Source organism: Pinus tabuliformis, chromosome Q, assembly GCF_031772625.1.
Source record: "Pinus tabuliformis cultivar Carrire ecotype Pingquan chromosome Q, CPIR1, whole genome shotgun sequence".
Taxonomy (NCBI): Eukaryota; Viridiplantae; Streptophyta; class Pinopsida; order Pinales; family Pinaceae; genus Pinus; species Pinus tabuliformis.
The window spans coordinates 1,304,540,650-1,304,556,318 of NC_142296.1; the positions used below are offsets into that span (position 1 = coordinate 1,304,540,650).

The 15,669-nt window shown below is 41.3% G+C and overlaps 1 protein-coding gene across 1 annotated transcript in view; it reads right to left on the reverse strand.

Annotated features, from left to right (window-relative positions):
- The window catches only part of LOC149224623 (putative serine/threonine protein kinase IRE4), a gene marked incomplete at its 5' end in the record, with an annotated part of 486,106 nt that overhangs the window by 146,564 nt on the left and 323,873 nt on the right, over positions 1–15,669 (reverse strand). The window contains one exon of the mRNA XM_089388232.1: positions 1,967–2,122. Within this exon, the coding sequence (XP_089244358.1) occupies positions 1,967–2,122 (156 nt within the window). The remainder of the gene's footprint in view (positions 1–1,966; positions 2,123–15,669) is intronic.

The following is a 15,669-nucleotide window of genomic DNA, read 5'->3' on the forward strand; positions in this document are numbered from 1 at the left end:
ATACAACTCTGGATGCCTTCTTGTCTATCCAGTTACAGAGATAAAATACACTGGCAGAAACCTTAAGTGAGATTACCTCACTTCACCCGGCAAAACCCTCTAATTCGGCAATTGGACTGACTATCCCCGGCTACCACTGTGTTGCCCCTTCGCATTAGCTGTGTGGGCCTACATGGAGCACTCTGAGACTCTGCATCAGCTCTTCACTGCATTCTCTGCCTCCTGGAGCTCTAACATCAGCCTTCTCGGCTGATTTTGCTACTCCCCAACTGAATTCAGACTTTTGCAAGAGGGCAGCTCTTCCCCTACGTTGGCACTGCGTCAAGCAATGCGTGGGCCCTCCTAGCCTAGCGTCAGTCTCCCTTGGTCTGCATTGCCTCCTCTGTCTTGTCTCTACCTCTCTCTGCTATGTATTCGAGGTCCCAGAGAAGATCCTCCAACCCCAACTATCCCTGCCCCTCTGCTGCAACTCAGATCACCAGTTCGATTTTCTCAACAAACCAAGCTCCAGAAAAATCGAACTTCTTTGATCACTTGGTGTATCTCCAACTGACCCTCAAACCTCCCCTTATACCTTTTCTGTTGATGAATCAACGACCGAGATTAAGTCCCTAATCAACGGCTAAGATTAAATCAGACTTGATCCTCGCCTCTTAGAAGCTTCTCACCCATATTTTTATTAATACCTATTAATATTTTTATTTTCCTAAGTTTAGACTTTGGAACTCCATTAAAAATATTAATTATTTTAATAACTCACAATCTGGGTGGAATTTCTCCAAACGGTTTCTGGGTCTTTGAGATCTTATGTATTCTAGCCCCCTCCACAAAATTTCAGAGCTAGAGCACATCCAATGCTACCCCAAAAATCAACAAGTAATACAAGGAAAAACACAATATGGAACCTGCAACTCAACTTCCTTAGAATGATAAAAAAACCCATATCGAGAAGATATAAAACAGATGATCCCTTCTGCTCATTGCAACCCAAGGACTAAAACCATATTTGCAGTAAATGCAATATCAATGTATTATTGAATCTTTCCAATGTTATGGGGACCAAGGTCTTCTACTTCCTTTCTTCCTTAAGTTGCATGCTTCAAAAGAGTTCATGTTCATCAAAATGACAATTTTTAGTATTCGCATTCACTACACTATTATTTTCTTCGCTAGTGTGTTCAAAATGAATATCCTGGAAACTTTTTTCAAATGAATATCCGCTACACTATTATTCCTTTAACATTTGAATTACTACCTTGTCTTGAGTTGCCAAATTATTACCCAATTATCATTTTCCTTTACCCTTGCTATCATCACAACTAGAAATGCCAAGACCTTTCTATGAACACTATCCTTCTCCCTCCTAAAAGAAACACTCCCACTGCTCCATCTCTTTCAGGAATGCGAGAAGACAATATTTTGCATACTATCCAGCACAACAGGATGGGGAGTCTTTCTTTGCATTTTAAGAGTTCCAGCCTTGTCAATGTCAGGCCCAAGAAGATTTTATCTTTATAAAAATATGCTCTGGGGTAAGGAATAAGGATTATCTCATTCCTAGTTAGCAAGACTGATAGAGGAGGGTTGGTGAATTCCTTGTTTTCTTGTGTGCCTGCCATCCAACTTTGAAGGGCCTTAACCACCATTTGCCCATGCCACCTTTCAGTACATATTCCCCTTCATCAATTGACAGAATTGTTTGAGGTTATTGGCATTTAGTGCTATCACTAGTCATGCAAAGTGATTAATTCAAGACTGGGGCAGGTTGTATGTCAAATAAACCTTAGTAGATGTTTAAGCTGGTATTATAACTACATTTCTATTTCTTACGGTGTTTTCAAATAACAGCTGTTGCTCCTAAGACATCCAAACACAGCTTAGAATTATGAAAGCATAGTCTAATTGTACTATATGAAGGTAATTGTCTGCCAATCATACACAAGGTGAAAAATTACATCATACATACCCCCTCTTCAAGCCCAATATTTAACGAATTAGAACTTGTACTGGTGGAAGAGTCACTTGAATCGAGATGCCCTTGTATTGCATGTGAGCTTTGTGAATGTCGTGACATGAAATAGCTTGTATCATCTGCACTTTCAGGAGTTGGTACAAAAGCTGCCTGCAAACAAGGAGCCAATATTTGAAGAATTAGTTATTTATTCATGTCATTGCAACATAACAATAACTTATAGGATGGTCTACGACCTACCCTCTATCTAGCATTCTTTGATGGATATGCATGAACTAGGACTTGAAACAAAATCCCAGAAAAACAGAGACAATTAGGATCACTAAATATTTCTGATCACTCTATAAAATACATCTAAAATTTCAATACTAAAAACTATGAAGCATACTTAAATTATCCACAAAGTCAAGAACATACAAATACTATGCCTAATTTGGCCAACTTTGCAGTCCCCTTTTGCAAATACTTGTGATGAGACTTAGTGGTAGGTGAAAAGTGAATAATATATTACAGTTGGTATAAAAGCTGCCTGCAAACCAGGAGCCAATATTTGAAAAATTAGTTATTTATTGAAGTGTCATTACAACATAACAATAATAACATGTAAGATAGTTTTCAACCTACGTTCTACCTAGCATTCTGTGATGGATATGCATGAAGGATTTGGTCGCAAAAGAAAATTGCAGGAAAACAAAGACAACTAGGATCACTAAATATTTCTTGTCACTCCTAGAAATACATTTAAAATTTCAATAGTAAAAGATACGAGGCATATTTAAATTATCCTCCAAGTCGATAGCTAAATGCCAGATTTTGCAAACTTGTTAGTCCCTTTTTGCAGATACTTGTGACGAAACATAGTGGTTGCTAAAAAGTGATGGTGTATTTGTGGTATGTATATTTATATTTGTAACTCCTATGTTAGGAGACACTTCTATAGCTCACCTAACTCATCATAAATACTATCCACCTTCTAATTTTCGTATTCATGTATACACCTAACGAAATAAAGAGTGAACAAAATTTATATACCTAATGAAATACAAAATGTACGAAGTGTATAGTGATCACAATTCCTCTCTTGCACTCTTCTCATGTGAGTTTCTCATTAATGTCTCACTTGTGCACATATCAGTTAGTAGCAGAGCTTTTGATTAGGGCTTTTGAGTTACAGCAATTTTAGTTCGCTTACAGTCCTTCCCACTCATCTTTTTCCTCAAATCCTTGATGAACTTTGTACCAAAATTAAAGTGATAGCTGTGTGGCAACTTCCAGATATTATCATTTAAGTTATTGGCATGCTTTTACAGTCAATCACGAGATATTCCTTGTTCATGCAAATTTTCCCACCCAATTATTTGTAGGTGTCCAAATTTTATGCCATGGTGGAACTCACAAAGTCTTTTATGGCATTCCACATTCCTCTGCCACATTTTAGTGAAATTTCCTCTAATTTTTTAGTAGATTCCTGTTACTGCTAAAACCATGAAATTCTCATTGCTTTCTAACTGTATTTTACATAAAAGATCACAAAACCTGAGGATTATCTAATGCTTCTAAATTTTTTGGGGGAATCATGAGAATCAACAATTTTTTTGTGCCATTTCTATTGTTTTCCTACAAATCCTTGCTTCAGCCCATTGAACTTGTCTTCATGACTTCTTAATGAACTCTGAAAGATACCGAGCTTCTGCAGGATTCCAACATCATCCAAATACTTGCTAATCACTTGTTGGAAATACGACAAGAACAAAATGAGTTCTTGGAAGAGCAATTTGCAAGCAAAGGTAGTAACTTCTAGAAGAAACATAGATCCACACTGAGTTCCAGATCAAGATGGGGAAGGATATGGTAGACCTATTCCAACAAATGATGGATTAAAAACAACATCTAAAATAATATACACAAAAGCTACAAGTAAACAACAATTGTAGAGATGAGAGCCACAACTTGAATATGTTTATTCCCATAAGCTCAATATGAATTTTGTACGTCATTACTCATGCTACCCCTCATATTGTGTGAGAGGTTAACTTGTGATTTTCATCACATGATAGAATTTCCATGTGACATGGATAATATATTGAGATATTGATATACCTGAGACATACACCAATTTTTGCTTAATTGATCAACTTACTTTATCATCATAATGCTTGGGATGCACATTGGTTCAATGGTTTATATGGTGGGTTATCTTGGTGCTTATTTCCCTGTTCATGGTTGCACTTCATTCTCACATGGATGGATGCTCTTTGGTGGTTTGATATTGATGGGTTGCTCATGTATTGGTGTCCTTTATGTATTGCATGTCGATTTCTGGTAGCATCGGATATGCTCTAAGCCTCAAAATTTGCAAGGAGGCTAGGACACATGTATTCCAGAATACCTAGAAATCGTTTTGGGAACCCGGAGACAGCTTCATTAAAATAATTAATCATTTTTTATGGATGCCTAAATCTAAACTTATGAAATTAAAATACTTAAAGGGTATTAATTAAACTGGGGGTGAAACTTCTAGAAGAAGACAGGGATCAAACCAAAATGATCTAAGCCATTGATTAGAATCTCATCTGGGCCGTTGATTGATCAATGAGAGGTTTATAAGAAGAGGCTTGTTGGGCGTTTGGAAAATACATCGAGTGAGAGATCAGAGATCGATTTTCTCAAGAGCAGCACAACAGTTGCCGGAGAGGTGATCGAGGAGATTTCTTGCAGTGAGGGGCAGGGATAATTTTTTGAAGGAAGTTTTCCTGATCCAGAGAATGCAAGGCAGAGAGGACAGAGAGTAGTCTGGAGAGACAACACTGGGCCACGTAGAGGCAGCGTAGAACTACGTTGTGGTAGTATAGAGCTTCAAAGGGAGTTTGTATTTCTTCTAGGGAACAATCCGGATCTAGTGTCGGAGTTGAGGTGTGAGACCAGGAGGCCGAAGAGCCAAAGCTTCCACTGAGCAGAGGATCGAGAGGAGGTGTAGCGCAATCCCAGCAACAGTGACGCAGTAACTGCGTGGGTGTGACGCAGTATTGCGCAGAGGCTCATCTCCAGCGCAAATCAGTGCCAGAATTTCAAGTGACAAGGTGAGATCATCTCACTATCCTTTTGTCTAGTTAGATCTCTGCATAGGATTGCCAGTTTGGGCATCCAAAGAATTGTACTCAGAAATCACTGCATAATAATACAAACCCTCAGTTGCTGCACTGGTTTTCCTGTGTTGGGTTTTCCCGGGGACATTTGTCCAAAAACAACGGTGTCACTTGTGTGTGCTATTTCTTTCTTGCTCAGTTCATGTTTCCACATATTATTTAAGTTATGAAGGCCACAGTTGTATTTATTTTGATGTTTACCATATAATACTGTAAATAACTTGATTCAGTAAGAGAAATATAATCAGTTGTTGTAGTAGTGTTTCGAGGATTCCGAATTTTCACATGGTATCAGAGCGCAGGTGAAGCAAGAGAGCAGACCAAAAGAGTCGAGTGTTGAAGAGGAGGGAGATCAAAGTGTTGCATAGGCAACATACCGAATTCCTAGAGGGATCGCGCAGTCCAAGCCAGGAGGGCAAGATTCTCAAGGAAGATCTCTCTCTGAGTGAGTTGAAAGAGAGGTAAGATTTCCAGATCAAGATTTGTCAGTGGTAGAGGGAGCAGCGCAACAGAAGCTTCAACGCAAAGGATTGTTCAAGTCAGACACAGTTTTTTGCAGTAGTTGCTAGGGTAGAAAAACGTCAAAAGAAGGGCGGAAACACTTTTTGAGGGAATTTCTTCCTTAGAGAATTCCTAGGCAAGGAATTCGATTTCTCAATTGTTGGGCAACAATAGAGAGGAGCAGATCTACTAACTCCAGTAGGGAGTGCGTAGCACAGCCTAGCAATAGCGCAAAGGAGAGAGGAGGTAGTTTGACATTTTGTTGGCAGAGATGGCAGCTAATGGGCTGAGAGATCAAGATTGGTTGGACGAAGTATCCAACTATGTGAGCTAGAAGGCTAGGATCTCCTGCCTTCTAGATGAGCATAATCTCAAAGCCTATGTCGATAGTGTAGTAGCTGAACCGAGAAATGCAGATCCACTCAAGAATTACAAGGCTCAAATGGCGAACACCAAGCAGTTGATCCTCGATGGAGTGAGAGATCATGTTGTATGTCACATTGTTGGCAAAGGGACTGCCAAGGAGATGTGGGATGCTTTGGCTACATTGCATCAATCATCTTCTGAGCAGTGGAAGATGTACCTGGAGGTGAAAATGAGATCCACGAGGGTGCAGAAGGGGGAACACATTGATCCATTCCTATTGAAGCTTCAAGAGGTCTGAGACTCGTTGTCAGTTGTAGGATCAGCACCTCAGCTCACCAAGATGGTGAGGTTAGCCCTGAATTTAGTCTCAAAAGAATGGCAAGTGTTTGTCTAGAGTATCTTGGGCAGAGAGAGATTGCCGAATTGGGAAGGGATGTGGGCCGCTCTTCAGTAGGAAGAGATGAGGTGAGATTTAGTCAAGTGCAAACTTTATAGCAATAGCAGCAGTGGGATGAAGCCCAAGGAGGAGGAAGAGAATGCAACCCTTGCATCAAAGGGGCAGTAGGAGCAACAAAGGCAGAAGAAGGACGTATCAAAGATCAAATGTTTCCAGTGTGGTGAATTTGGTCACTATGCTACATAGTGTCCTCTCAAGAAGAAGGGCAAGGAAGAGAAACGTGATCTACAGGCTGCAATCGCTAAGATCGAGGAGGAGTTTGCCATGATTTCCCAGATATCTCAAGGGGAGAGGTGGGGTGATCTAGTACTGTAGTTCGAAAGAACTACAGATGGGCAAGATCCTTGAGGAGTTCACCTCTTGGATCAATACCTTGCTATGGGAGCCCATATCAGAAGTAGCAGGATGGAACAGTGTCAGCTGATGCAGAGGAGTGTCGGAGTGATAGTTGTAGTGGCTAGGAGCGCTAGACGCTGAGCAGGGCAGAGCAAAGTTGGCAGTAGGGCAGTTAGCACATTGCAGAGTCAGAAGCAACGTAGAGGCTTCAGAGGGTCAGCGCAAAGACTAGCAGCAGTCAGAACTCCAACCACAGATGCATCATGTTGAATATCTGTTCAATATTTTGGATGTATTTTTCATTGCAGTTGTTGCAGTTGCAGCAACAACAGTTGGAGCAGAGTTGCAGTGCAGATGCAGTTGGCAGCAACATGCAGAGTCAGCAGCAGCACAAATGCAGCATTTGCGCAGTAGTTGGTGGGCAGTGATGTCAAACATGAAAACAGTTCATAGGGAGATGTTACAGAGTCAGGGTGATGCTTCAACAGGTTGCATTACCAAAGCACATTCCTCACTAAGAGGGAGTGTTGATTTCTAGTAGCATCGAATGTGCTCTAAGCCTCAAAATTTCAGGGAGGCTAAGACACATGTATTCCAAAATACCAGAAATTGTTTTCGAAAATTCCACCCGGAAACAGTTTTATTAAAATAATTAATTATTTTTAATGGATGCCTAAGTCTAGACTTAGAAAATTAAAATAATTAAAGGGTATTAATTAAATTAGGGGTGAAACTTTTTACAGACGAGGATCAAGCCAAAATGATCTAAGACATTGATTAAAATCTAATTTGGGTCGTTGATTGATCAACGAAAGGATTATAAGAAGAGGTTTGATGGGCATTTGGAAAATACATCGAGTGAGAGATCAAAGATCGATTTTCTAAAGAGTGTAGCACAACAGTTGTCAGAGAGGTGATCAAGGAGATTTCTTGCAGTGAGGGGTAGGGATAATTTTCCAGAGGGATCCAGAGAGTGCAAGGCAAAGAGGGCAAAGAGTAGTCCAGAGAGGCAGCGCTGGGCCACGCAGAGGAAGCATAGAGCTACGATGTGGCATCGCAGAGCTTCAGAGGGAGTTTGTATTTTTGTTGGGGAACAACCGAGATCTAGTGCCAAAGCCGGGGTGTGAGACCGGGAGGCCGGAGGGCCAAAGTTTCCAGTGAGCAGAGCATCGAGAGGAGGTGCAGCGCAGTCCCAGCAACAGTGACGCAGTAATTGCATGGGTGTGATGCAGTATTGCGCAGAGACAGCATAGATCCTCATCTCCAGCGTAGATCAATGTTAGATTTCCTAGTGACAGGGTGAGATCATCTCATTATCCTTTTGTCCAGTTAGATCTCTATATAGGATTTCCAGTTTGGGCATCCGACAAATTGTACTCAGAAATGACTGCAAAATAATACAAACCCTCAGCGGCTACACCTGTTTTCTCGCATTGGGTTTTTCCGTGCACATTTGTCCAATAACAACAATGTCACTTGCGTGTGCTATTTCTTTATTGCTCAGTTCTTGTTTCCGCATATTATTTAAGTTGTGAAGGCTGAAGTTGTATTTATTTCGATGTTTATAGTATAATACTGTAAATAACTTGATTTAGTAGGATAAATATAATCAGTGGTTGTAGTAGTGTTTCAGGGATTCCGCATTTTCACATTGCATGTGTTTTCTTCATGGATCAACTTATTTAATGATGCTTGCACATTTGCCTCACATGATCAACCTTTGCATCATAGTAATTGCATATTTCTATGGAGGCTTGGTCATGGCATTGATATTATATGATGAGAAGTGGTTCTTGTAGAGGAGCGACCTAACTCTTGAAGTGTCCATTATGCTCCTACAGTGATGTTTGATATAATACACAACCACTTTCCTACCGTTCTCACCCTCTTACACATTTGGATTTCATGCATACTACTTGATGATGTGATGGAGAGGCCTAGAGTTTTGAGTCTAACTTGGCATGGTTTTAGCACTTGAGTACGACCTTTGAGGAGTGCTCTACTCTCATTGATGGCTTTATGACACATAAACTTTGCAGCTTTTGAGAAAGTTGTCAACCTTGGGAGTCATGTCATGTGTCTTGAGAGTTGTGATAGATGTTACCTAGGGTATTGTGAAGGCGTCGAGAATTATGACATTGCCTAGGGAATTGTCATGTTTCCTAAGGTATTGTGACATGCATTGGCAACCATGAATTTTCCTAGAAGCCTTATCATAGGTTTTGAATATGGTATCAACATTTTGGCATAGGATTTACGTGATTTTCAGCCTATGAATGAGGGTTGATGGTGTTGTACTTCTTGGTGAGGGTGACCTAGGGTTTGGGGTGGTATTTGATGAGATAATCGCTCACTTTTGTAGAGTGATTCATTGTTTCAAGGTTCTTCAAGATTACTATAGCTGGAGAGGCCAAACCATTTTTTATTGCACAAAAGGACTTCAATACTAGAGTGCTTGATTCCCTTCTTATATTTTGACGACATTGCAATTTATTATTGACATACATTACACTTCCATGGAGCACTCTACTACTTTCACACATGTGGAGGCATTTGTCATAGATCAAGGCTATTTTATCATTGGATAGAGATTGTTGCACACTAGTGGGAGATATTGTTGGAAATACTATGAGGAGGGGTGAATCAGTATGCCTTAGCAATTAGCACTTTTAAATCTTTTCAGAGCATTACTTGATCTTCAATTATTATTAATGTTTATGCAGTAATAACAGTAAATAAAAGAACACAGTAGGCACAAGAATTTTAGATGGAAAACCCCCTCCTGGTCAAAAACCACTGAACGCTTTTCTAATAAATTCCTTAATCTTTAGCCCCAACTGAAATGAAAGCAACAACTTCCTAGAATTCTAGAAAAGAATTCTTCTCCATCTCCCACTGAAAGGACGCCCCAATGCCCTAGTCTCTCCAATAATCAACTGAATGGATGCCCCAACACCCTAGACAGACCTACCACCCTGAAGTGTTTGCTGATTTTTGATAGCATCGGATGTGCTCTAGCCTTCAAATTTGGTGCAGAGGCTAAGGCACATGAGATCTTCAAGTCCCAAAAATCGTTTGGAGAAATTCCACCCAGATGAGAAGTTATTAAAATAATTAATATTTTTAATGGTTTCCTAAGTTTAAACTTAGGAAAATAAAAATATTAATGGGTATTAATAAAGATAAGGGTGAGAAGCTTCTAAGAGATGAGGATCAAGTCTGTTTTAATCTTAGCCGTTGATTAGAGACTTAATCTCAATCGTTGATTCATCAACAAGAAAAGTATAAGAGAAGACTTGAGGATCATTTGGAGACACACCGGCAGATACTTAGTATCTCAAGGAAAATAGATTCTCAAGAGGAGATCGATTTCAAAGGGAGAGTTGCAAAGGTGGAGGAAGAGGAGGATATCAGCAACAGTCAATGACTGAGGAGGAGGTGACGCAGGGACGTTAAGACGCAGCACAGACGGAGATGCAATCCAAGGAAGATGTAACTCTCACATAAGGTGACACAAAGGGACGCTGAGCCACGCTGAGCCACGCAGAAGAGGCAGAAGGGTCTCCAAAGTGTCAAAAAGTTTCTAGGAGAAAGTCTCAGGTGTTTTCTCTCAGTTTCTCTGTAAAATATTCTTTGTAAAAGCGATTATTGTTGAAGATTAATAAAGCCCTCATTTGTTGTACCGGTTTTCCCACATTGGGTTTTTCCGGGGACAATTGTCCAAAAACAATTGTGTTGATGTGATTGGTTCTTGTGTACGTATTTTTCTCTGTCTAATTATGTGATAACTGCAGTAGAATTTATTTTAATATTTGCTGAAGGGTTCTTGTGTTGCAGTAGAATTTCAGGTTAGAAATTTTCACATGGTATCAGAGCAGAGATCCAGCAACAAGAGAGAAAAATCAACTATGGGTCAAGAGCACATTGAAGAGGCATCAACTCAAAGAGATTCAGGCGCTTCCTAGAAGAAGACACCTGAAGTGTAATATCCCGTTTCAGAGATATTCCCCAAAACCCCAGTAACTCGAACGAAATAAGCACAAATGATATAATAACCGGGAAACTCAAAATGATAAAAATAATAGTGGTGCAACATATAATAATGTAAACATGAAATATAAGCAGATACTCGAGAAATGCAGAGAGAAATGCGAAGCCATTTTATTATACTAAGTAATGGAATGAGTACAGCAGGTGATCAGAAGGATGGCACCTCGACTTGCACCAGGCAAGTGAAGAAATACACTCAGAATAGCAAAGGAATGGCCTCTCTCTGAACTGCATGGGATGCTGCTGGAGAATTGTCGTGCTTCTGCTACTACTGGAAATCAAATGAGGATACGGGGCTGTTCCCCTCCTTAGAAAATGCTGAAACTCTGGAATCAGCCTCTACTCAAGAAACCTAGAAAAACCCAGAAAGCTTTTCTGAAATGGCCGACCCCCGAAAATCGCCCCCTTGGGGAATCACGCAATCCCTCAAAGCTCTGCGCTGCCACTGAGTAGAATCCTCCAAAATACTGCCTGAAACTCTGCCAAACTCCTCCAATATGCAAGAGCTGATCTCTTGCTCAATCTCATAGCTCAACTCCTCCACAAACCCCTAATCCGGAACTGCCCCCAGAAGAACTGCATCCCTCTCTCTCAAGACTGCGCAGTCCTCCAATGCTCAGCTCCACCTCAATGCCAAAGATCAAAACTACTGCAAAAAGACTGCTGAAACTACCTTGCCCGAGTAGGCACTCGAAGTCCCCCGGGGCTAAGGGTGAGATCTCCGAACGGAGACACTCAGTGCACTAAACAGTGTTGCAGACAGGCTAAACAACCAGCGTGCTCCAAGTCGAAGTGACTAGCTCAAATGCTCATAACTGAATGCCAAAATGAGGAGGCTCCTCTCTCCTTTATAGCATTGGCCTCTCTCAATCCCAAGGCTCACCTCCTCCAACGTAATCTCCTCTTGCCACGTGTTCCTTTTCCCATCTGCGCAGTCCCTCCAAGTGTCTGTGTGGGCCCCATCTCTGCGTGGTCCTTTGGCCCCCTTGGCTCCCCTTTAAGTCACAACATTGTGCTACTAGGAAGTGACTTTTATTCTAAAGTGAGTTATGTCCCCTTTTCCTCACCATTTTATTTACAAATAACTATAGAAGGCAAAATTGAGCAAAATCGAATATTCCAATTAGCCATAGCTAATTAGGAATATTACATGAAGTCAATCATTTCAGAATATTTGGGAGTTTAGCGTATTGTTCTATACCCGAAAAAAAAGAGAAAGAAATTAGATCAAACTACTGAGAAATGATATCTTGTGGGATATAGTATTAAAATTGGCAACTAGCGCCAAACTCCATGCGGGTCATCTTATTTATGGCAGCTGATATTTTTCTTGGATCCCTCTCATCGAGAGGTATAGGATTGATCTAAAGATCATCCAATTCCGATAAGTATTCATGGAGTTATGAATTTATTTGTGTTATAAGACAATTTGTCAAGGTCGGCCAGCAACCAAATAAGCCCACAAGTGCTCAACGTTTTAGTATAAAAGGAGATGACTTGAGAGTCATTTCACACACACTTCTCACTTGATTTCTCTCCACTTGTCTTGGGTTTTAGTGTGAGAGAAATCTAGGAGGAAGAAGCCCTAGACGTTGGAGAAACGGAGGTTGCCCTAAACGCAGCAAAGATGATAGGCCAGTGAAGCCATGGAAGGAACCTCTACGCTAATCTAAAGCTGCCCTACAGCAGTCCTAAGGATGCCCTAGCTGCAGTCCTAAGGATGCCCTAGTGCAACGCATACCTTGGAAAAAACTCGTTGAAGGAGGACAAGCTGCAGCAAGAAGAGACCAAGGTAATGAGGAATGTTCAGCAATTCCTTATGCTGTCCCAACAGCAAAGCCTAGCTGCAATTAAGAAGGTGGAGGAGATTCTGGACAGCATGATGTGGAGGAGATTAAGGAGGTCAAGGGAGGCCTTAGCAAGCCCTAGCCATAGTCCTAGCAAGACAAAGAAGAGGCCAAGACAGCGAGGAGATCAGGGACTGTTTTAAGGACTAAAACAAGGCACCGAGCTGCTGGAAGGAGGTCGAGATTACTTGCTGGGTAGGCCGAGTTGGAGAAGGTGAATTGAGGGCTCAAATATGCCCAAAATAGCAGCATGCTAGGGGAGGTATGTTGCAGTCCTTGAGGGTTGTTTGTGGACTGATAGATGGGTGTGTAAGGGTTGCCAGATGCCCTAACCAGTCACAATATAAGCAGCAGTGAAGGCAAACTTGGAACAGCAGTGTTGAAGGGACAGCAGTGCTAGTAAATGGGACAGCTAGGCAATGGAGCTTGGTGGAGCCATGATACATGGGACAGCAAGGTGACTAGTGCAGCAAGATACATGGAACAGCTGGGATACATAGTGCTGCAAAGATACATGGGACAGTTGGGCTACATAGTGCTGCAAAGATGCATGGGTCAGCAAGATCACATGGTGGATAATATTGATGAAGCATTATGGTTGGCTACAGCAGCTGTGGATAATATTGATGAAACATTATGGTTGGCTACAGCAGTTGATGCAACATGTTAGTATAGTGCTACATAATGATCGAGTGCAGCCAGGTGATTGGGGCATGTGATGAAGAGTAGCTTAATCACAGTGGTGCAGCGTGATGATACTTTGCAGTATACATTGAGCACAGTGATGGGTACAGCCATGACTAGTGAAGCATGATGAGATGCAGCATAGTGATGATGGGTGCAGCATGGTGCAGCACAGTGAGGTGTAGCATGATGATGAGGAGGAGCAGAATGACAGGTGCAGCATGATGGAGAATCAGTTGAAGCAGTATGTCTTCAACTGAGTTCAGCTACCTCATGTATCATCTTCTTAGAGATGATCTATGCTTTTATTTAAATAAGTCAAAGTGTTGACTTCTATTGTAAATGTACTATCTCTCTCTCTCTCTCTCTCTCTCTCTCTCTCTCTGTTGAACTATTGAAGAACATATAAGAAGAATTGATCAAGGATTTCCCCACACTGGGGTTTGTCCCTGGCTAGCGCCACATCTTGTGTCTTCTTGTCTTGGCTTGTCTTCTACGATTTATGTTTATGTTCTATCGGCAGTTTACTTTAATGCTGATGTGATTGCTAATCCGGAAAAGGTATTGAACTAACTGTGCATTGAAATAAATTGCTTCAAGCATAGAACATACCTAAACTTAACATGTTTTTGGAGCTGAGGTGAAGACAAAGCCCAAGCAAGAGTGAATGAGCAATCATTGAAGGCAGATGGGAAAGGACAAAAGGAACAATGGATTCCGCATCCTTCTTCAAATTCACCAAGGGTGAAATCGAAGCAGAGAATATTATGAGAATGGCACAACGGAAACTTTTGATGGCCTACCTAAAGATCACTTCAATTGGAAGTCCGGATCTAAGGGTGGAAGGAAAGGTATATGCCTTGGTTGTAATAAATCTAGCCATTATGCGAAGGAGTGTCCGAATGGTAGGGACACATCACTTGATGATGATAACAATCGTTCCAAGGACATCTACAATGTTCAAAGGAATGACAGGTAATGCAGGTCATCCAGGAAACGACCAACTCTTCAAAGAAAGCAAGGAACCCCAGGTATGAAGAATCAAATGTTGTTTCTGATAAGATAAAGAAGCGTTATCTTGTGTTGGCCCTCTCCTTCAGACTCTTTGGGAATCTAGCTTATTGGTTGTAGTGCTTCAAGGCACTTCATCGGATAGAAGGGTGCTCTCTCTAAATTGGTAGAGATGGAAACAATCGTGAGATTATACTTGGAGTCAATGCCACCTATCCCGGAAAGGGTGTAGGGAATGTTACCCCTCAAGTGAATGAGGGTAACTTGATTCATTTACAGAATCTCTTTTATGTACCTAATCACAAGAACTTGGTGTCCATTTCAGCAATGGAAGTCAAAGGTTTTAGGGTGGCATTCATCAAGTACGTGTTTGAAAATGGAATTTTCAAAGATGCTTTTGAGTTCAGGGTTGGCAATTTGTATCAAGTTGCAGGATGGTCCATTGGGGACCATGTCAGCCGACACATCTCATCTATAACACCAGAGGTCTACTTATTATGGGGCCCTACCCGATGTGAGTCAGATGGTGACAGGGATGCCTGGATTCAAGAAAAGCATGAAAGTACATGTCTGAGATGTACCGAAGGAAAATATTACAAGGGGACCATTCCCCTCATGTAGCAGGTCCACAGGTTTGGAACAACTCGAGGGGTTTGAGATTCATGATCGGGAATCTCATGTATGCAAGTGGAAGAAAGCCCTCTATGGCTTGAAGCAAAACACCCCAGGTGTAGTATGAGAGGATTGATAGCTATTTGATGAAGCTAAGATTCACTAGGAGTGAAGCCGATCCAAACCATTGCTTGAAGGTTGTGGATGACAAACCTCTCATACCGGTACCTTGCAAGGACGACCTCTTTCTGACAAGTGCAGACCATCTCATTTGCAGAAGTAAGAGGGAGTTGGATTCTGGATTTGGAATAGTGAACTACAAGCCCGCAACTACCTCGATGGAGCTTAACTTTCAGAAGTTATGTGGTAGTGATGCTAGACCAAATTTGGGAAATGCCTCTAAGATCCATAAACTCATTCACATTGATGTTCTTGGTGAACTTTCGTCCGGATATATGTTTTGCAGTTAGCATGGTAAGCTCATATATGGTTGAGCCTCACTAGATTGGTGCCAAGGATCTTCTAAGATATCTTCAGGGCACAATCACTCATAGATTAAGATACAATGCCGGAAAGATGAAGCTGCATGATTATTTGAATGCTAACTGGGCAGGCATTGTGGAGGATCGCAAGAGCACTTCTGAGAGCTGGTGCTCTTTGGGGTCTGCTTCGATATCCTAGACGAGC